General features: G+C 41.3%; 1 protein-coding gene across 6 annotated transcripts in view; it reads right to left on the minus strand.

The window, feature by feature from the left end:
- Window positions 1–22,077, minus strand: part of LOC116975392 (arf-GAP with GTPase, ANK repeat and PH domain-containing protein 1) — a 600,018-nt gene that overhangs the window by 360,205 nt on the left and 217,736 nt on the right. For all 6 annotated transcript variants that reach the window (XM_033024451.1, XM_033024453.1, XM_033024452.1 and 3 more), the window contains exon 2: window positions 11,112–11,170. In XM_033024451.1, coding sequence (XP_032880342.1) covers window positions 11,112–11,170 — 59 coding nt within the window. The remainder of the gene's footprint in view (window positions 1–11,111; window positions 11,171–22,077) is intronic.

Raw genomic sequence — 22,077 nt, forward strand, 5'->3', positions numbered from 1 at the left:
CTTACCACCACCGAGTGTGACTGAGGAGTGAATGAATAATGCGATGTAAAGCGCCTTGGGTATTAGAAAGGCGCTATATAAATCCCATCCATTATTATTATTATTATTGTATATTGTATTGGCATTGGCCAAGTATGAACGTGGCTCGGAGACAGTTCTAGAAATTACGCCGATGCGGTCGTGACCTTTGTTTGTTTGCAGACGCACCACTTGTCCCTCGGCTCGTGGTGGAAGCAGTCTGCTCGTTTGTGTATGCCTATGCCCAACCTGTATAAATTCAAGATATTTGCACTTCCAGTGTGCTTGCGCAGATCTGCCTGCTAATTAAAAGCTATATTAAGGACATTTTTCTGCTGAACTTTGCAGATCTGCAAGTTTTGACTGGATTATGAAAAAAAATTACAGCTATTAAATGCCATGCAGTTCCATTCTGAGCCCACACACATAGACTATTACTGCTGCTTTTACTTACAGCCTTACTTCATAGAAACATAGAAAATAATGCAGGAGTAGGCCATTCGGTCCCTCGAGCCAGCACCACCATTCAATATGATCGTGGCTGATCATACAAAATCAGTACCCCATTCCGGCTTTTTCCCCATATCCCTTAATTCCTTTAGCCCTAAGAGCTAAATCTAACTCTCTTGAAAACATCCAGTGAATTGGCCTCCACTGCCTTCTGTGGCAGAAAATTCCACAGATTCACAACTCTCTGGTTGAAAAGGATTTTCCTCATCTCAGTCCTAAATGGCCTACCTCTTATTCTTAAACTGTGACCCCGGTTTCTGGACTCCAACATTGGGAAAATTTTTCCTGCATCTACCCTGTCCAATCCTCTAAAAATGTTAAGAAGGAACTGCAGATGCTGGAAAATCGAAGGTACACAAAAATGCTGGAGAAACTCAGCGGGTGCAGCAGCATCTATGGAGCGAAGGAAATAGGCAACGTTTTGGGCCGAAACCCTTCTTCAGACTGATGGGGGGTGGCGGGGAGAAGAAAGGAAAAAGGAGCAGGAGGAGCCCGAGGGCTGAGGGATGGGAGGAGACAGCCCGAGGGCTGAGGAAGGGGAGGAGACAGCAAGGGCTAACAAAATTGGGAGAATTCAATGTTCATGCCTGCAGGATGAGGGTCATGTCCAGGATGAGGATCATGTCCCGCTTGGGGAGTCTGCATCCTGCAGGCATGAACATTGAATTCTCCCAATTTTGTTAGCCCTTGCTGTCTCCTCCCCTTCCTCAGCCCTCGGGCTGTCTCCTCCCATCCCTCAGCCCTCGGGCTCCTCCTCCTCCTTTTTCCTTTCCTCTCCCCGCCACCCCCCATCAGTCTGAAGAAGGGTTTCGGCCCAAAACGTTGCCTATTTCCTTCGCTCCAGAGATGCTGCTGCACCCGCTGAGTTTCTCCAGCATTTTTGTGTACCCTCTAAAAATGTTATATGTTTCTACATATGTTTCAGCATATTAACTTCAAGAAACCAGTGATCTCTGATAAACTGCTGTTGGCACATGATTAAGAGGCAAAAAGATAAAGATTTTTTTAAATTAATTTCTCAGATAGAGCCTTTCACATCCTGTTAAAAATCTCAAATCAATGGGTGACATTTCGGCTCGAGACCCTTCTTCAAACTCGACCCGAAACGCCACCCATTCCTTCTCTCCAGAGATGCTGCCTGTCCCGCTGAATTACTCCAGCAATTTGTGTCTATCTTCGATTTAAACCAGCATCTGCAGTTCTTTCCTACACAAAAATATCTCAAAGCTCTTCCAGCCAACAAATACACTCCATGTAGGAAATGTGGTCACATTAAATCCACAAACAACCTGATGTGTGGGAAGACTAGATCATGTGCATTTAAACATTGGTTTAAGGATATCAACCATAATGTCAGGGATATATTACTTCCCTTCAACAAAATAACACCATCACCCCAGTTTTGCATTTTTTCAGAAAAAGAGCACTTCAAAAACTGCAGGACATAAAGCGTTGGAGTGGATAGCCCAGTATGTCAATTTGGTCGGCATGGACAAGATGGATCAAAGGACTTGTTTCCATGCTGCCTGCCCCACCGAGTCACTCCAGCACTTTGTGGCCTATTGCGTAAATCAGCATCTGCAGTTCCTTGTTTCCACTTCAAAAACTGCAGGAGTCTCTCAGTACTGCACTAAAGTAATAGCCTGGGTTCTTGTACTCAAATCCATAATCCTTTAACTCAGGTAAAATTCTTATCTGCTATACATGGATGAATAGTGAAGGCGATGGCTGAGAGTAAAAGAACAATTTGTTTATTCACACAAGGTACTATGACTCGCACTTGATAACAACAAGAATGTAGGAGAAAGGGCTGTAAATATTTCAAAACTGCCACAATGCAAGAGACACATTTCTGTGGAGGTGTTTCCTCGTTGTTTTCCATATAAAACTCAAGATTAGGAAATTTGGGTGAGGAACTCTGGGTCAGGCACCAACTGTGATTCAAAGAAGGTCCTGATCTGAGACATTGCCTGCCCATGTCCTTCTACAAATGACCCACTGAGTTGCTCTGGCAGTTTATTTTTTGTTCTTAAATAAGGAACTCGATAACAATTAAGAAGTAGAAACAAAAAAATGCAGATGCCGATTAATACACTAAAGGACACAAAGTACTGGAGTAACACAGCAGGTCAGGCAATATCTCTGGAAACCTGTGTAGGAAAGAACTGCAGATGCTGGTTTACTATCTACCTCATTGGAAACCCTCCGTCTCTCTTTGATCGGACCTTACTGGCTTTATTTTGCACTAAACGTTATTCACGGTATTCCCTTGATCATGTATCTGTACACTATGGATGGCTCGATTGTAATCATTTGTTTTGTCGCTGACTGGTTAGCATGCCACAAAAGCTTTTCACTGTACATGTGACAATAAACAAAACTAAACTCTTCCTTCTAAACTCCAGAGGGCAAAGGCCAGACTTAAACTTTACCTCATTGGTCAATCCCCTTTATCTCAGAAATTAATTTTGAGATCCTTTGCTCCACTCCCTCGGAGGCTGATTCTTCCTTAAATGGACTAAACAAATTTGTTCACTGCACTCCAAGCTTGGCCTCACCAAAGCCCAGCTGACTTACTTCTTTTTGTGGTTAAAAAGAAAGTCAACATCACATTAAGTTTCTAAATTGCTTGCTTACATATGTGGTAACCTTCTTACAGAAGAACACTCAAACCTCTCTGAACACCAATGTTCGACACTCAAAATGTAATTAGTCACTTTTATTTCTATAGCACATTTAAAAAACAACTCTCGTTGACCAAAGTGCTTTACATTGGTGGAGGTACTAAAGTTATACAACAATGGTTCATAGATTAAGTACATACATAAATACATACATATAGCCCTCCCTCAGAGGACGTCAAGAAAGGCTTGAGAGTAAAGATGAGTTTTAAGTCTTGACTTAAAAGAGTTGATGGAGGTGGCAATTCTGATGGGAAGAGGGATGCTGTTCCACAATCTAGCTGCAACCGCAAAGGCACGGTTAATTAAGATGATTTCTTATACTTTTCCCACATAAGTAAATAATCTCTTGTTTCCTCTCCATATACTTAATTTGCCATATTTTTGCCCACTGACTTAACTCATTGCCCTCAGCAGACATTTTTTTATCATCATCAATTACTTTCCTGCCTGGCTTTGCATTTAAGTGTCAGTGGGTTTGATAAATTACATTTAGCCCCTCATCTACCACAAATACACATTATTAGCAGCCGAGGGCTCCGCACTGATCCCTGAAATTACAATGTGCTAACCCCTTAATGACCCATTTATCTACTGTAAGGTTCCAACTACCAAACCATTCTGCCAAAAATGCTGATATATTATCCTCAACCTCATAAACACTGAACTTAGGCAGTAATTGCTTTACACAAACTCATAACAACCCTATTCTGGACTCAATATCAGGGTCAGAGTTGTACAGCACAGGAACAAACTCTTCTGCCCACCGAGTTCTAGCCAACCATCAATCACCAAATTATACTATTCTACAACTTCAGGTAATTTGATTTCTCTGCCTACATCAGTCCTCCATCTCTGATATTGGGCCAGCTAATTGTTTCCCCCCGGTGAACATGCCTAGTGTGGGCATGTCTTCTTGTTCTGCATTTCTCAGCTAGTCCTTTGTTTACATTCTCACCTTCTTTAAGATTTAAGAGAGAGTTAGATAGAGCTCTAGGGGCTAGAGGAGTCAAGGGATATGGGGAGAAGGCAGGCACGGGTTATTGATAGGGGACGATCAGCCATGATCACAATGAAGGGCCAAATGGCCTCCTCCTGCACCTATTTTCTATGTTTCTTACTGTTCCCGTTCACTCACTGATCAGATAGCTTTGTTTCCAGTTATCTTTTTGATCACACCGGTTTTACCCTGCAAGTGAGACCACCCCCCCCCCCCTCTGCCATCCTCTCCGTAGGTTTGGATGTCTAATTAAGATATATAGATGAGTCTAATTAAGAGATGCAGCACGAAAACAGGCCCCTTGGCACACCGAATCCACACCGAGCAACGATCCCCACACACTAACACTATCCGACACACGAGGGACAATTTAAAAATTCCCCAAAGTCAATTAACCTATAAACCTGTATGTCTTTAGAGTGTGGAAGGAAACTGGAGCACCCAGAGAAATCCCACATGGTCACAGGGAAAACGTACAAACTGCGTAGACAGTAGGCGTAGTCAGGATCAAACCCAGATCCCTAGTGCTGTAAGGCAGCAACTCTACCAATGTGCCACCGCAACGGCCTCAAATTTATTTGGTTTTCTTCCCAGTGTTGCCCAAAGCAGCTCATTAATTTGCAGGAAGGGCGGGGGAGGGGCATGTCTATGATGTCTTTGACCTGAAATATTAACTCTGTTTCTTCCCCCACAAATGCAGTATGGCCTGCTGAGTATTCCAGCATTTTCTATTTTTACTCTAAATGCACGTCATCTACCTGTTCCCAATTTTCCAGCTATATCCCCAAAAGATTGCATTTGATTTGTCAACTTAATGATCATAATATGATTTCTAATTCCTTGTCCTGGCCCAGTATTAACCTTTCCTATCCTCTTCCTTTTACAACAGTTGCAGAACTGTTACACTGTGTTTATATATTTCTTGCTGGTTTAACCTCTGGCTCTCTTCTGCCTCTATCAATATTTTATAATTCTTTGGTTTTGAAAATTCACCCAATTCTCAAACCTTCTGAATATCCTTGCAACTTCATAAACCTTTTCTTTCAATTTCATACCAACTTTGACATGAACGGATTACTTTCATATGGTCTTTAGTGCTCAACAGAATTTATAATCTTTAAAAACTGTGAAATATTTATTTCTGTGTACGTCGCTGATTATCTGCCATGACATTTTGAAATCTATGTAACTTATTTACTTTAGATAACACACTGGGTTTAAATCCTTGAAATCTTTTCCCAATAACACTGTACGTGTGCCTTCGCCAGAAGGACTACAATGGTTCTATATGCCAGCTCACCACCACCTTCTGAAGGACAGTTAGGGATGAGCAATCATTGTTGGGCTTGCCAGCGATACCTCAATGTCACTCTTCTCCAAGCTATGCAATTCCTTCAAGTTTCCAAGTCATCACTCGCGAATAGAATGTGAAATTCCTTCAAATAATGATCATACTTCCCCTAGAGAACCCCTTTTCTGTGGGGGCGCTGTCCTGTGCACGGTTGCCCTGCCAGCAGCTGTCCTGTCCTTTCATCTTATTTTTTCTTATTTTTAGTTAGTTTAGTGTTTTGTTTTAGGAGTTCTAGCTTTTTTATGTGTGCGGGAGGGGGGGGGGAAGGGGGAAACTAATTTTCAGGGTCCCTACCTGGTCGGAGATGCAGCTTTTCTCCGGGCTGCACTCTCGACCCGTCTTCGCGGCCTAACAGCGGGCCTGGAGCGGCGTTGCCTGAGGGGACCGCCCAGAACCTCGGCATCGGCATCGGCGGCGGCAGCATCGGCGGCACCGGCACCGGCTTCGGCAGCGGCGGCATCGGCGGTACCGGCAGCAGCATCGGCGGAGCTGCGGGTCTGAGGACGGCGGTGCAGCGCTGGAGCGCCATTGCGGGGCGGGCGGTGCCTTGCCTGGGTCGCTGAGCTGGAACTCCGGTGAGCTGGGTCCGTTGCGGAGCTGCGGGTCTGTGGAGCGGCTGTGGGCGGCAGCGCTGAACTTTCCATCGGGAGCCTGGGATCTCTCGATGAGATTGCCATTGAGCTCCAATCGGCGCGGCCTTGTCGGCTCCGGAAGCCACGGTCTCGAGTAAGGAGGCGGCCGTTTCCAGGGTTCCCATGCCGCTGAGAGGACTCTCCCGACGCCGGAACAACATCACCCGGCAAGAACGGCCTGGAACATCGGGCCTCCGTAGAGGCAACTGTGGAGGCCTCAAATAGGCCCGACTATTGGGGAACTGGGGTTGGGGACTGTGCTTTTTTTTTTATGTGCTGCATTGGCATAACAAATTCCACCAGCCTGGCTGTGTGGTCATTAAAAGAATCAATCAATCAATTCCATATTACAGTACGTGGCTAAAACTAAACCAGCTCTTTAGTTGAGACCACAACGTGTTGTTCTACAAAAGAGTTTCACTTGCGTTCCATGAATTTGCCCTTCAGGTGACCTTTGCCAATTTGATTTTCTCAGATATTTGAAGTTAAAACAGTCCCAAAACTATTGCATGAACTTAATTACAAGCTCCCTTTTTTTGGTATTGATAGTCTGTCCAAAAGCATAGATACTAGGGGCTGAAAGACTATTGCCACAATTATTGGGGTGGGTGGCGCGACTCACGTCGCAGCAGCCTCTGCAGTCCGTCTGTCGTTTTTTTGTTTTTTTTGTCGCGTTTGAATGTTTGAATGTAGTTTAAAGTGCTTTTTTTTTTAACTGGGTATGTGTGTGGGGAAACTTTTAAAATCTTTCCCCTGCAGGGGAGAGATAAGACTTTGCCTTCCATCACAGTGAGGAGGAGATTCACTGTGTTGGATGTTTGTGTAAATTGTGTTGTGTCTTGGTTCTTTTTCTTGTGTGTATGACTGCAGAAACCAAATTTCGTTTGAACCTCAATGTTCAAATGACACAAATAAATTGTATTGTATTGTATTGTATTGTATTGTATTGCCTGTCCCTTGTTACTCATCTCCACCCCCATTGATTCTACTACTTGAATCTCTGAGCCAAATCTATCTACTGTCCTAATATCATTCTTTATCAGGGCTACTACCCAACCCCACCTTTTCCTGTCTACCTAAATTTCTGAAACAAGTGTGTTCTCAGTTCTCAGCTTGAAATGCACAGAATAGAAGTCAGCCATCTGGCCAAACAAGGTTATAGATTCATCTAGAACTACACCATAGAAACAGCTCCTTCAAATTCACAACACCCGTAACACGAATCTTATATTAATCACATATTTGTATCAATGATCTCAATTCTACAACTCTCCTATGCACCAGGCACAATTTACAGCAGCCAATTAACCTACCTAGCTGCACATCTTTGGGATGTGGGAGGAAACCCTTGTGAAACAATGCAATCTCCAAACAGGCAGCATCAGAGATCAGGATTGAACCCGGATCTCTGAGCTGTGAAGGAGCAGCTTTACCAGCTTCACCACTGTGTTATCCCATAAAAGTTGTCTTCATACAAGTCTTCATGCTGTTTCATATAAGTTTTCACCTGTCTTACTTCATCTGACATTAACAGCACGTCCTTTTTTTTACCTTTCCACTCCATCTTTATTAAGCCTCCCACCTAAATCCAGCTATGTTATTTGCCACAACTAAAATAAGAGATGCAAATAGACAGAGAAGAGACAAGATTGAGGATATGGCAAATTTGGGTCTCATCACGCTTGCTATACAGGGAACAGTTAGGATTGTAGGAAGTAAAGAGCAAATGACTGCCACTTCACACAACATTAAGCACAGAATGTCTGTAGATCTGATCACATCAGTCTGAAGAAGGGTCTCGACCAGAAACATCACCCATTCCTTCTCTCCAGAGATGCTACCTGTCCCGCTGAGTTACTCCAGCATTTTGTGAATCTATCTTCAGATTCTTCATGACTTTACAAACATTACAAAGAATAGTGATCACTAGAGCCAGGATGTTCAGGCGCTAAAAATCTCTGAAATAGGCAGGCAAAAAGGCATAATAAAATTACAAAAAAGGCACGAAAAAGGCATTTATTGACAAAAAATGTATTAAAAGGCATTTATTTCCACCACCAAAATATGGTTAAAAATGATAATTATAAAGGTATACTACATTAAATGACCAAAGTCTCCTGGTTTCACCTGATTACTAGCATTTTTTTCAAATTATCTGGTGTTAAAGTATGCCGTCTGTCAGACAGAATATGCTTCAGATGTGAAAAACTTCTACATGCAGCTTGTTTCATGTACGGATCTGCATCAGTCACAAACAGAAGTACATTCTCGTGTTTTATACCTTCTGGCCAAAGTACAGCAAGTGAAGATGTAAACAACTGAGCAATAGTTGGGCTGTTTTGACTTCTCCAATACTTCCGATGTCAACAAATACTCCTTTGATGGTTGACCTGCTCCCAGTGTACCGATGACCACATTGGCAACATATCTCCCCACAGCATCGGTTGTCTCGTCTATTGAGATCCATATTTTGTTGCGTGCAACTTCATCTCCAATTTTCTGCACAACAATGTTGAAGTTGCTGTCAACATAATTTTTCTGTAATGATGACTCGCTCGGTATATGTTCCTCTGTGTATTTCTCTAAAAAACCTCTGAGAGATTTGTTTTCCAATTTCCACAGTGGAATTCCAGCATAAATGAACGCTTTGCACATATCACTCGAAAACTCAGATTGGCGACTGGAGCCAGCAGTAAATGTTGTGAGGAGACAAGCTTGCGTATTTCCTACCTTCAGTTCCTCTGCCACCGACTTGTGTTTAGCTGTCTGTACATGCTGGGAGACGAAATATTTATTCTCATGATTCTCTGCTTTCTCACATGCTTTGCAAAACAGCACACAGTTGTCTGTAGAGAATGTATCACTCCCGTACACTCTCACCAAATCGTTCAGTTTTTTACAAGGCGTTGACTTGACTTTAGGCATTTTGAGGTTTGCAGGGGTAGATACCACAGGAACGGGGGTGTAGACCTTTACAGGCAAGCCAAGTACAAGCTGAGAAGAGGAATCAGAGCTGCCAAGGAAAGGTACTCTGAGAAGTTGAGGAGCAAGTTTTCAGCAAATGACTCTTCTTCAGTGTGGAAGGGCTTGCAAGTAATCACAAGCTACAAGAGGAAAAACCCCTGCTCCTTGGACAATCGTCAGCTGACCAACGACCTGAACGAGTTCTACTGCAGGTAGACTGAAGACTGAAGAAGGGTTTCGGCCCGAAACGTCACCCATTTCCTTCGCTCCATAGATGCTGCTGCACCCGCTGAGTTTCTCCAGCATTTTTGTGTACCTTCGATCTTCCAGCATCTGCAGTTCCTTCTTGAACACAAGTTCTACTGCAGTTTCGATAAACAGAAACTTAGCCCTGGTACCCCCACACCCCCTCCCCAACCAACACTTCACACCTACTCACAGCCTGACTCCAGTTTGAAAAGACGAGATCCTTCCCCCCCTACACCTCCCCAACCAACACTTCACACCTACTCACAGCCTGACTCCAGTCTGCAAAGACTGGACCCTTTCCCATGCACCCCTTTCCAATCACCACTTACAGCTGGGTTTCGCCCCGGTAGTGTAAATTTTCTTGGAAGTTGTTAAAATGGCGCCAAAAAAAGGCTGATTTAGGCACTCAAACGTAAAAAGGGCACTATCTTCCTAAAATCATTTTTTAAAAAGGCATGAAAAGGCGCTTATGGCATTTATGGCAAAATCCTGGCTCTAGTGATCACGATGCAGCAAATAAATCACTTAATTTCCATTCCCTTCATATGAATTGAGAGTAGCAATGAAAAATAGGCAAACTCCTCTTGAATGCTGCGTACCTGGGCCTAAAATGTTAGAAGACGAAATCCACGCAATTACTTTTCTTGGAGAAGATGACGGAGGAATTTCCTGAACAATACATATAGAGGGAATTAACAGGAGGAGCTCAGATGGAAAATCTGCTCAACTACTCCTCTTATATAATTAGATCTTTTCCATCACACATAAATAAAAACATTTGTGCATTTTTTTCTAACCAGGATATAAGGAAAACATTTCCATAATCCATTCTTCTTTATTTAGTTAAAAATTATAGGCGCACACCAAATCTCTGCAATTTAGATTATTTTTAATTGAAGATTTTGGATTCTAACCAGTCATTTAAAATCAAATATAGAAAATACCAGCAGTTCCATGTTGGTGCAAAGGTTTCATGATAAATAATTCACACTATAAAGCCATCAATATATAGTATCAGTAACAATGATCATATTAACACACCACACACAGCTTGAAAGCATCAAGAGGAAGGAATAAGTGCACACTAAAATCTCTCTGATATGATAACAAGAGCCTGCTAGAAACACTTAAGAGTGTTAAGTGGCAGCTGAACTTAGAATTAAGCAAGGTCAATACTCCCAAATACCAATGAGTAAAGAAAAAATGATGATATCATACACTATTAAACCAAAAGACAAGAGAGATATAAAGTTCAGCCTGAATGTAAGGGCCACAGAGGTTCTGATGAAGAGAAAAGAGAATTTTGCAATATCTTTCTTTGGCCACTCTCCAAAAAGTCCAATTTGAATGTGTGCAAATCTTAAGAGTAGGCAAAGACAGGATTTGGTTTGGTTTTGATGCTCCGGGAGCCAAACCTATTCAAGCATGGATGTAAAACGTAGGCTCACAATTATTTGATTGGAACAACAGTACAGTCGACCAACACTCATTGTTATAAGTAAAATAGAAATAGCTGTTAGCTAGGGTGGCAGATTTCCTACTTTTAAAGCTGTACTGAGTTGTAACGGCAATTAAGTAGAGGAGAAACCTTGTCATAGGGTAATAGAATAAAAATAGTCAAGTTTAGCATCCACTACTTCTGCATTCTTGTAGAGATTCACTGTTGGAATAATTGCCAGAACCTTATGTGAAGTGACGTTACTCACCACTTTGAGTTCTGGCACAGATTGGCTAAGTGTCCACTCTTGGCTGTTCACAAAAGCATCTGCAAAACACAAGCACAGAGCCAAAATTAAACTTGGAATTTGAAGCGATGAATGCTTGTAAAAGCCAGGCAAAATCTGGCTGCCCTTTGAAATAACAATTTAGAGAGCAAAAACAGAAAGGGACAGTCAACTGTTTACAGTGATTGCTATATATCCTTAATCTACATGATTTAACTAAACACTAATGATCTCATAACTTATTCATGAAGTTAGGTTTCTCCCCAGAAAAACATTGATATTTGTCAATACAGAGTCTCCAGGTAACTACAGTTAGCAGGAGCCTATACTCCATGATACTAGAATGAACAAAACATATTTATCTCACAGATTTGTCCACAAGTGTATTGCATACAATAATAAGTTTCTTTCTGCATTTCCTTCCATCCCAATTCTACACCATGTGTTTATCACTACAAGAGTGTGAGTTGACCACTCTGAGCACCCGCTTCAAGATCAAGTCTAAGTTGCTGTCAGCAAAGTGTCCTGGTACTCGGCAAACAAAATCACAGACATTCCTCCACAGGAAAACATCACAAACCTCAAAGCCGTCGCAATTTTACACCCAAAATAATAAAGCATTATAAAAAACGAGACAAAAAGAAGCATCATAACCCAGGTGAACAATAATTCCCCGATGCGTGAAGTTTCAGCGAAAGAAAGACGTGTAGTCCCTGCTATTTTTCGAACAGTGTCCCAAGAAGTTATTCAGCCATCGATGGGCAGATATACTGTCAGATATAACATCTTATCTGAGCAGCGCTTAGACTAGATTTTGCAGTCTCCACAATGGAACATGTGACAACAAGGTGAGAATGCTACCAACAAAGCCTCGTTGATGCTTCTCACAGAATTAATGGAAATAACATCAGACACCTTACCCCTTCCATAACAACCTGACACAACGGAGATTCAGAAAGCAATGCAGTTTGTATTGAACACCTGATTCACAATCAAATGTCAATGGTAAACCAAGATTGATTTCAAAACTCAGACCTTTTAATTACATTTCTGTAGCATCCGGTTTGTAATGGTGAATCTAAGCAAGTCTGAAGAGGAAACTAAAATTCTCCCCTTCCTTCATGGGTCAGAAATCCTAAAAGATCAGCCGAGTCTTCTCATGGCAGTCCAGGAAGCAAAATCAGGCTCATCTTCAGCTCCTTCTGTAACCATACTTACCTTTGCGGCTGCGTGAATCTGACCGTTTCAAACAGTGGTGTCAACAAACTGTTATCAAGCCTCAGGAAGCTAATCCTAGAACTAGGAACTGCAGATGCTCGTTTACAAAAGAAGGCACAAAGTGCTGGAGCAACTCAGCAAGTCAGACAGCATCTCTGGAAAGATAGATGACATTTTGGGTTGAGAATCTTCTTCCGAATGATTGTTGGGGTCAGGGGAGGGGGAGAAAGCTGGAACTGCGTAGGGAGCAGGACAAAGCCTGGCAAGTAATAGGCAGATTGTCGGCCAAAGGGCATAGATAAAAAAACAGAACATGAGAAACAAAGGAATTGGAGAGTTATGAACTGTGAAAATTGGTAGAGGCTTTAAGTGACCTAAATTGGACAATTCAATGTTCATGTCAATATCACTGGGCCGAGACCAATGTTGTTGGGCTGTAAGCTACCCAAGCAAAATATGTGGTTCCTCCAATTTGCATGTGGCCTCACTCTGGCAGTGGAGGAGGTCAAGGACAGAAAGATCAGTAAACGGGACGTCTTAAGCAGTAGGCCTTGGCAGACGGAGTGCAAATGTCCGAGAAACAGTTGCTGAGTTTACGCTTGATCTCACCGATGTTTTAATGCAGATTCCTATCCCTATCCCAGACTGCCTTGGTGGTCTAATCTATCTCTAATGATCAGAGGCATTTAAAAAAAAATTACAATATTTTAAATGTTTTTAAAAAGTTGAAATTAAAAATAATTTTATTTTCAAACATAAATCAAAAGCATTAAAATTAGATTAAAGAAGAGGGAGAAAAATAAGAAACCATTGAACTTCACGTACTCCATCAATCCAGGTTGGCTATCACAGTCAAAGGAATGAGACGTATTAAATACACTATCACGTATTAAATATCACTGGGCTGAGGCCAATGTTGTTGGGCTGTAGAAGTCTGAAGAAGGGTTTCGGCCCGAAACGTCGCCTATTTCCTTCGCTCCATAGATGCTGCTGCACCCGCTGAGTTCCTCCAGCAATTTTGTGTACCTTTATTAAATACACTAACTGGCTGCCAGGAAGCTAAGAGGCTGGATATGGTGCACTGGGCCTCTCAGCTCTGGACAAAACTGACCTCTAACCCTGGAAATGACACTAAGACCAGTAGCACAATGAAAGGCCAGATGTGACTGCTGAAGAGTAGTTAAATTTGCGTCATTAACCCCAACAGATGGTTGAATTTTACATCACATGCTGAATCATATATAAATATCACACATACACAATATGAAACAACACCAAATAAATAATCTGCTGCAACTAGAATGGAGTAACATAGCACGAAGCAGAGGATGGTGATGGAAGATTGTTTATCAGACTGAAGGCCTGTGGATCATGGTGTGCCTCAAGCATTAGTGCTGGGCCCATTGTTGTTTGTCATCTATATCCATAACATGGATGAAAATGGATGTGGTATGATTAGTAAGTTTGTAGATGAATCTAAATTGTGTTCAGTTTTGGTCACCCTGCTATAGGAAGGATGTTATTAAGCTAGAAAGAGTACAGAGAAGATTTACAAGGTTGTTGCTAGGACTCGAGCCTGGACTATAGGTAGAGGATGGCAGGCTAGGTCTTTATTCATTGGACGCAGGAGGCTTAGGAGTGATCTTTTAGATGTGTATAAAATCATGAGGGGAATAGATAGGATGAACGCACAGAGTCTTTTTCCTAAGGTAGACGAATTAAGAATTAGAAGGCATAGCTTTCAGGTGAGAGGGGAAAGATTTAATAGGAACCTGAGGGTCAACTTTTCCACACAGAAGGAGGTGGGTATATGGAACCAGCTGCCAGAGTAAGTATTAGAGGCAGATTCAAAAACAACATTTAAAAGATATTTGGACAGGTAGATTCTAAGGGTTAGAGGAATATGCGCCAATTGCGGGTAAATGGGATAAGTTTAGATGGTGCATCTTGGTTAGCATGGACAAGTTGGACCAAAGAGCCTGCTTCCATGGTGCATAACTTTATGATATCTCCTACGCAATCCCTCAAGGCCAGTTGACCCTTGCAGGGGGTCTCCTTGCCCAAGTTGGGAAGGGATTTAAAATGGGATAAAAATAATTATTTTTTAAACAATTATATATTACATAAATGAAATATCTCATGATATTATTTTTGGAAAAATATAAAGCAACCATTATTTTTATTGATGAAAACTACGAGAAAATGAAAACATTCACCAAAATTGCTAATCCCTATTCTGAAGGGAATGACCAGGTCACATTCTATTATTACGACGTAAAGATGAAAGGAAATGGGTCAATTATAGAAGCTGAAGAAAAAGCAACAAATTGTTGACACAATCTTACTCAAAGAGCTTGTTAATGAATGTCTGTCACAAATTGAACCCTGGGGCTACAAATAATGGTCCTTGTTCAGAGCAAAGATATCATAGAGCACAGGAAACAATTTACAATGGAGAGGAAAAGCATGCCAGTGAACACACTTCATTATAAAGTCATTATAGTCGGCTGAGGAAATACCACCACCTTCTCAGTAAACCAAGTCGGGTCAGTGTCCATCTGTGTTCTGCATATTGCAACACACCTGATACGAGTCAGATTTGAATTTCTTCCCAGGACAAAACTAGTTAACCACACCTTCAGCAACAACTGGTCGCTTCACCAGGCTTGAAAGCAGCAACATTTTCAATTTGTGCCACATTACAATAACAAGCTGTTCCACCGAGCAAAAACAAATTTCTGTTTCTATGTACGACCCCCTATTAAAGGATTTGATATTTCATCATGAATCACTTCAAGCCAAGACTTGATATCTTCGAACCCTTAATGATATATGCTGAGCTTAGATTAAATAGCACAACAGCCGTTTGAATAGTCGAGGACATTCTTTAAATGCCAAAAATAAATCAGGTAACAATGACGACTTTCACCAATGGGCCTGTGATGGCAAGTACCACTTGGTATTATACAACGCCCTTAAAGCACAGCAAAAAAATATCAACAGCTCATCAAATATGCATGAAAAGAAAATGAATACTGAGCTAAACAAAGACATATTAGGTGAGTTTATGAAACCTTGGTCAAAGAGGTAAAGGAGAGCTTAAAAAGGAGAGCTTAAAAAGGAGTGGCTGAGATTTGGTCGAGGACCAGGGATGATTGATGTAAGGAAAAATACAAGGTTATCCTGGGTGGACGTGCAATACAATACAACTGGTGGGGGGGGGGTTATACTGAGATCAGTTGATATTGGACAAATCCACCTGACATGTGGGATTTGTTTAAAGGACAGTTGATCAAAGTTTAGAATTGGCATGTTCCAGTAGGGAGGGGGGAATAAGGATGTCAAAATAAGAAAACCCTGAGTGACCGTAGAAGTTATAAATTTGGTCAAAAAGAAAAAGGAAGCACATGCAAGGTTTAAGAGGGTGGAATCAGACGGGTTCTTTGAGGAACATAAAGCAAAGAGGAAAAAACTCAAGTGAACGATTTGAAAGGTCAAAATGGGTCAGATTAAAGAAACCCCCCCAAAGCTTTATATACCTACATTCAAACCAAGAGGGTAACCATGGAAAAGGTAAGACCACTCGAGGATAAAGGACAGAATTTGTGCTTGGATGTAGGCGAGGTACTAAACAAGTACTCTGCATTTGTTTTTACCAAAGAGAAGGACTTGGAGCACAGTGAAAACAGAGAGAAGAATGCTAATATGCAGGGCAGTGTGCGGTTAAGGAGGAGCAGGCATTGGAGCTCTTGAGGAGCATTAAAGTGGATAAAGCTCCAGGACCTTAATGGAATCTATCGTAAGTCGTGTCTTACTAACTTGATCACATTTTTTGAGGAGGTGACAAAGGTGATTAATGAGGGTAGGGTGGTGGATGTTAGCTACATGAATTTAGTAAGGCATTTAGTAAAATCCCCCATACTAGGCTGATCCAGTTTCCTGGTTAGTGCCGGTTCCCAAGCCACAGTTTCTATGCCCATCGCAAGTTAGCTGCTTCTTCAGCACCATATTGCTTCCATTGTCTATCTGTGCTATTCCCTCCGCTCATCAGCTCCAGATTTTGAAGATGGACACAAAATGCTGGAGTAACTCAGCGGGACAGGCAACATCTCTGGAGATAAGGAATGGGTGATGTTTCGGGTCAGTTTCAGACTGAAGAAGGGTCTCAACCCGAACCAACGGAGACGAGGAAACACTTTTTCACAGAGAGTGGTGAGTCTGTGGAATTCTCTGCCTCAGAGGGCGGTGGAGGCCGGTTCTCTGGATACTTTCAAGAGAGAGCTAGATAGGGCTCTTAAAGATAGCGGAGTCAGGGGATATGGGAGAAGGCAGGAACGGGGTACTGATTGGGGATGATCAGCCATGATCATAATGAATGGCGGTGCTGGCTCGAAGGGCCGAATGGCCTACTCCTGCAGCTATTGTCTATTATAACATCACCCATTCCTTCTATCCAGAGATGCTGCCTGCCCCGCTGAGTTACTCCAGCATTTTGTGTCTATCTTTGATTTAAACCAACATCTGCAGTTCCTTCCTACACACAGTCATATAAAGCTGTATCATGACATCCCGACTCTAATATTCAATGCCCCGACTTACGATGGCAAGCATACTTTATGCCTTCTTTACCACTATCTACTGGTGTTGAAACTTTCAAAGAATTATGGACTTGTTTCTATGTTTCTATATAATTAGAATTGGTGGATGCGAATAGAGATTTGAAATTACAGGTCAATATCATGATGCGGAACAAATTTACAGGATTTTATATAACTTTTCACATCCTCAACATGTCTCAAAGAACTCCTGGTCAATATGGTACCTTCATTCAGATTGTTTGTCTTAACCTCAAGTCATTCCACAGTGTGCAGTCCACAACATCTAGCCTTACTGACAATGTTTGTGTCAGTTTATGAGGGCCAGCTGAATCCAGCAATATAAAACCTATGACTTTTATAAAAACATTTTGAACAACTTTTAAAAAAAGTTTTTGTAAACCTTTGCTCCAGGAAGAAGAGGTTTAAGTATCTGTGCACATTTCATTCTCAGCATTTTTTCCACAGCTGTATATTAAACCATTAAAAAAATATTTGTAATAACATTATATTTTTTCTCTTAGCTACTTTCCATTTGGATGATAGGGATGTGGAAGTGGAAGATCCAAGGGCATGCACCAAGATGTATTCACACATACAATGATTTGAAAATTATTGTTCAAATCTACAGGGTGCAGAGCAAAATGAATCAGAGCTAGCCCAATTAAGGGAAATACTCGGTGTCATCTGATTAACATTCTATCCAGCCATAAAGACATGTTATATTAATTCGGTGTACTACTTCAAAAACTCCAATTAAACCTAAAAACTAAAGGGTCTGTCCCACTTAGGCGACTTTTTAGACGAGTGCAGGAGACTCTACGCTCGCCTCATGGTCGCCACATGTTCTCTGGGGGTCTCTGGTGAGTCTCCTTCATGGTCGAGAGGAGTTCCTGCATTCTGGGAACGAGTCGCAGCCTCAGTATGGACGCAGCAAATTTTTCAACATGTTGAAAAATTTTCTGCGACCAAAAATTGGTCGCCATGGAGAAAACCGATACTATTGTAATCACGGTGTGTGTGTGTGTGTATCACCTTGGCTTTGCACCGTGTGAATTTCAGACAGCGCTCCCCCGCTTTTCCTGAGCTTGAAGGGCGGAGGCAGTCCGCTGAAAAGTCGCCTAAGTGGGACAGGCCCTTAAAATGCAATAGTAACAGAAGAGTGAAATGGTTATCTCAACTAACTTGTGACATTATACCTAGCTAAAAATAAACAAGATATGATTATGTGTCAGCCTTTGAAACATTTGGAGTGTTGTTATTCTGGGAAAATTGTTCGCTTACAGATGCATCGCCGTTTTCAAAGGCAAATCATTAGTGAGCATGTTACTATGACAACCACAGTGTCCTCCATAATGTTTGGGACACACATCATTTATTTATTTGCCTCTGTACTCCACAATTTTAGATTTGTAATAGAAAAAAATCACATGTGGTTAAAGTGCACATTGTCAAATTTTATAAAAGGCCATTTTTATACATTTTGGTTTCACCATGTAGAAATTAAAGCTGTGTTTCTACAGTGTCCCCACCCCCCATTTCAGGGCACCATAATGTTTGGGACACATGGCTTCACAGGTGTTTGTAATCGCTCAGGTGTATTTAATTGCCTCCTTAATGCAGGTATAAGAGAGCTCCCAGCACCTAGTCTTTCCTCCAGTCTTTCCATCGCCTTTGGAAACTTTTATTGCTGTTTATCAACATGAGGACAAAAGTTGTGCCAATGAAAGTCAAAGAAGCCATTGAGAGACTGAGAAACAAGAATAAAACTGTTAGAGACATCAGCCAAACTTTAGGCTTACCAAAATCAACTGTTTGGAACATCATTAAGAAGAAAGAGAGCAGGCCACGGAAGACCTCAACAGCTGATGACAGACAAATTCTCTCTATAATAAGGAAAAATCCCCAAACACCTGTCCGACAGGAGTCAGGTGTGGATTTGTCAATGACTACTGTCTGCAGAAGACTTCATGGACAGAAAAAGAGGTGCTACACTACAAGATGGAAACCACTAGTTAGCTGCAAAAATAGGACGGCCAGGTTACAGTTTGCCAAGAAGTACTTAAAAGAGCAACTACAGTTCTGGAAAAAGGTCTTGTGGACAGATGAGACAAAGATTAACTTTGTGATGGCAAGAGAAAAGTATAGGGGAGAGAAGGAACTACCCAAGATCCAAAGCATACCACTTCATCTGTGAAACACGGTGGTGGGGGTGTTATGGCCAGGGCTGCTGAAAGTACAGGCTCACTTATCTTCATTGATGATACAACTGCTGATGGTCGTAGCATAATACATTTTGAAGTGTATAGACACAAAAACAGGATATGCAACAAAATACTAAACATGACTACTTTCATTTGCATGACATTGCGGTATCCCAAACATTATGGTGCCCTGAAATGGGGGCTGGTGGTGGGGGGGGGGGGGGGGACTAGCTGTAATTTCTAAATGGTGAAACAAAAATGTATAAAAATTGCCTTTAATAAAATCTGACAATGTGCACTTTAACCACATGTTAATTTTTTTATTACAAATCTCAAAGTGTGGAATATAGAGGCAAATAAATAAATGATGGGTCTTTGTCCCAAACATTATGGCAGGCACTGTATACAGTATGGCAAACTCACCACATGCTTCCATCATTACAAACCGCACTTCTCACAAATATTCAGGCAGTCTGCACAAGGCTTTTCAATCAGGCTGCTCTTTGGAGGATATGACGCATTTGTATTACTCTGATGTTGACACACAGCCCAAGATATGTTTCTGGGGCCTTTTGTGCATCTGGAGTACTCTCATCCTTGCCAATGCTGCAGTATGGGCTGTAACCCCACTAGAGACCCATCTGTACTCATCAGGCATCCATCCAGAAGGGCCTGGACTCCTTCATAGTGTGAACTCAGCCAAAGGCTTCCTTTGAGCTAGGCTAAACACATGAAGAGGTGCTAATTGATGTGCCTCCTCATTTCATCCTATTAATTTGTTACCTTTTAAAACAACCATTAACAACATGGATACCATGGCAACTGCATTTGAATTTCTGATCAACTCTGTTCCAAGCATCATAAAATCATTAAAATAAGGAATTGGAAGCGATGAGCAAAATAGGAAATTTAGAACAAATCCATCTGTTGGAAGGTTATAAGGATTAAATCTTGGCAAAAATATGAAATATCCCAATATTTTTAATCATAAAATGTCTCTATCACGTTGCTTTTTACACAAATATCTGCAATATGTGCATTTCCCCTTATTCTCACTGCAAATGAAAGATGTCACATAGAATATAATGTGAAAAATATGTTTTTCTGTGCCCATCTTTTGTGCACAAGCAGAGTATTTTATAAAATGGTACAAGTTGGGAAATGTAGATGTTTAATGGGGCATAGATGTCCAATTACTGAAACCTAACATTCAGGTAAGCAATTAGAAAGACAAATAATACAAAGCCTATATAACAAAGAGTTTTGAATATGGGATTAAAGATATTTTACTGCAATTATACAGAGCCGTTGTGAGACAGCATCTAGACTCTAGAGTATCACATACAATTCTGGTCTCCTTATATAATGACGTTTGTACTTGCCAAATAAGGAGTGTATCAGACTACATTTTGTGATGGGTTTGCTGTTTGCAGAGATGAGATTGGCATGTACTCACATCCAGATATTAAACCGGAGTACAGGAATATTGTACTCAGTAGTTCTGTGCTGATATCTAGGACAATTGGTTTGGAAAATGAAGATACTTCATAAAAATTACTAACTTCTTGTTGGGTTCATTTTTGTGTATGGTGCATAGAGGGAGGACACTTCTTGTAGGGTGCAAAGAGGGAGTACACTTTCCTTGGAAGGAGTCTGGTATTGGATAGAACCAGGGATCAAAATCTCAGAATAAGATGGCCAGCATTTATGGCTGAATTGGATAGATTTCTTGGAGAGCAGCGAATCCTTGGTGGACTGTCACTGTGTTCCTTAAACAGAGGTGGATAGATTTCTGGATACCAAGGGGCTCAAGGATCTTAGTGCAGGAACATGGGCTCAGTTGTAATCCTGATGAATAGCAAAGCAGAGGAGGATCCAGACAATTTACCCCTGCTTCTAATCCTTATGTTCATATGCTGGATCCTTGACCACATGCAACACAATGGGCTGTGGAGGACTTCTTCCTTCCATCTTCTCACACTCAAGCATAAATGCCAATCTTCCGAGCAGACCAGAAATGAAATAACAATATTGTTGGCCAGCATCATCAGTTTCTGGTAATGAAGTTGTCAAATTCAGGTTAAGGTGAGAATCAACCTGTTGGCCAGGGATATATGACAAGAACTATTTGCCCATAATGCAGATTCGTCCTGTTTTAATTATACATATAATTTTAATTATACAGATCATGATATGGCACTGACAAAGAATGCCAGACTGGTAAGTAATGGAAGGTGGATTTTTTTTAAAGATGGTATCAACTGCAGCCAGTGGAGGAAGGAAGAGAAAGTGACGTTTAGGCCATTGCACATGGTGTCACTAGAACAGTTGAATTGCGTAGCACAAATTATTTCAATTACAATTCCATTTAATCTTGTGTAAGGTTCGCATTATCCTTTTAGTTTGTTGATCCCACCATATAGCCCACAGAAATTGCTACGCTTTCCAAATATTTTCCAACTTCGATACATTTTCTCATTTTGCTCCCTCCCTCATTTTGCAAATTCTAAAACATATAAACAATACAGCTCAGTGCACACCGAAAAACATCTTTCTGATTCATTTTAAAATACATTAGAGGAGGATGGAGGGGTTGCAGCTCATGGTGTTCTGTTCTAAGGGGTACCATATCCATCACTGGCTTTGTTTGCTTGCCTTTACGTGACATCCCGTATGCATTGATTGGTCATGCCAAACAGTAGAAATCTAACTTTTATAATATTATTTTATACTTAACTCTGCTTTAGTGTGTACACTATAAAGATTTTTTTTTAAAATTACCATACACATTGATCGCATAGTGGTTGCAAAAAAGGATTATGCTTTCTGATAGGCAAATTCATTGAAAGCAGTCAGTTGATTTCTCTCTTGATCTCCGTGATCATTAGGATTGAGGAATGGAGTGGGAAGAGGATCATTAAAACCAGCCTA

This window comes from Amblyraja radiata, chromosome 7 (genome assembly GCF_010909765.2).
Source record: "Amblyraja radiata isolate CabotCenter1 chromosome 7, sAmbRad1.1.pri, whole genome shotgun sequence".
NCBI classification, from domain to species: Eukaryota; Metazoa; Chordata; class Chondrichthyes; order Rajiformes; family Rajidae; genus Amblyraja; species Amblyraja radiata.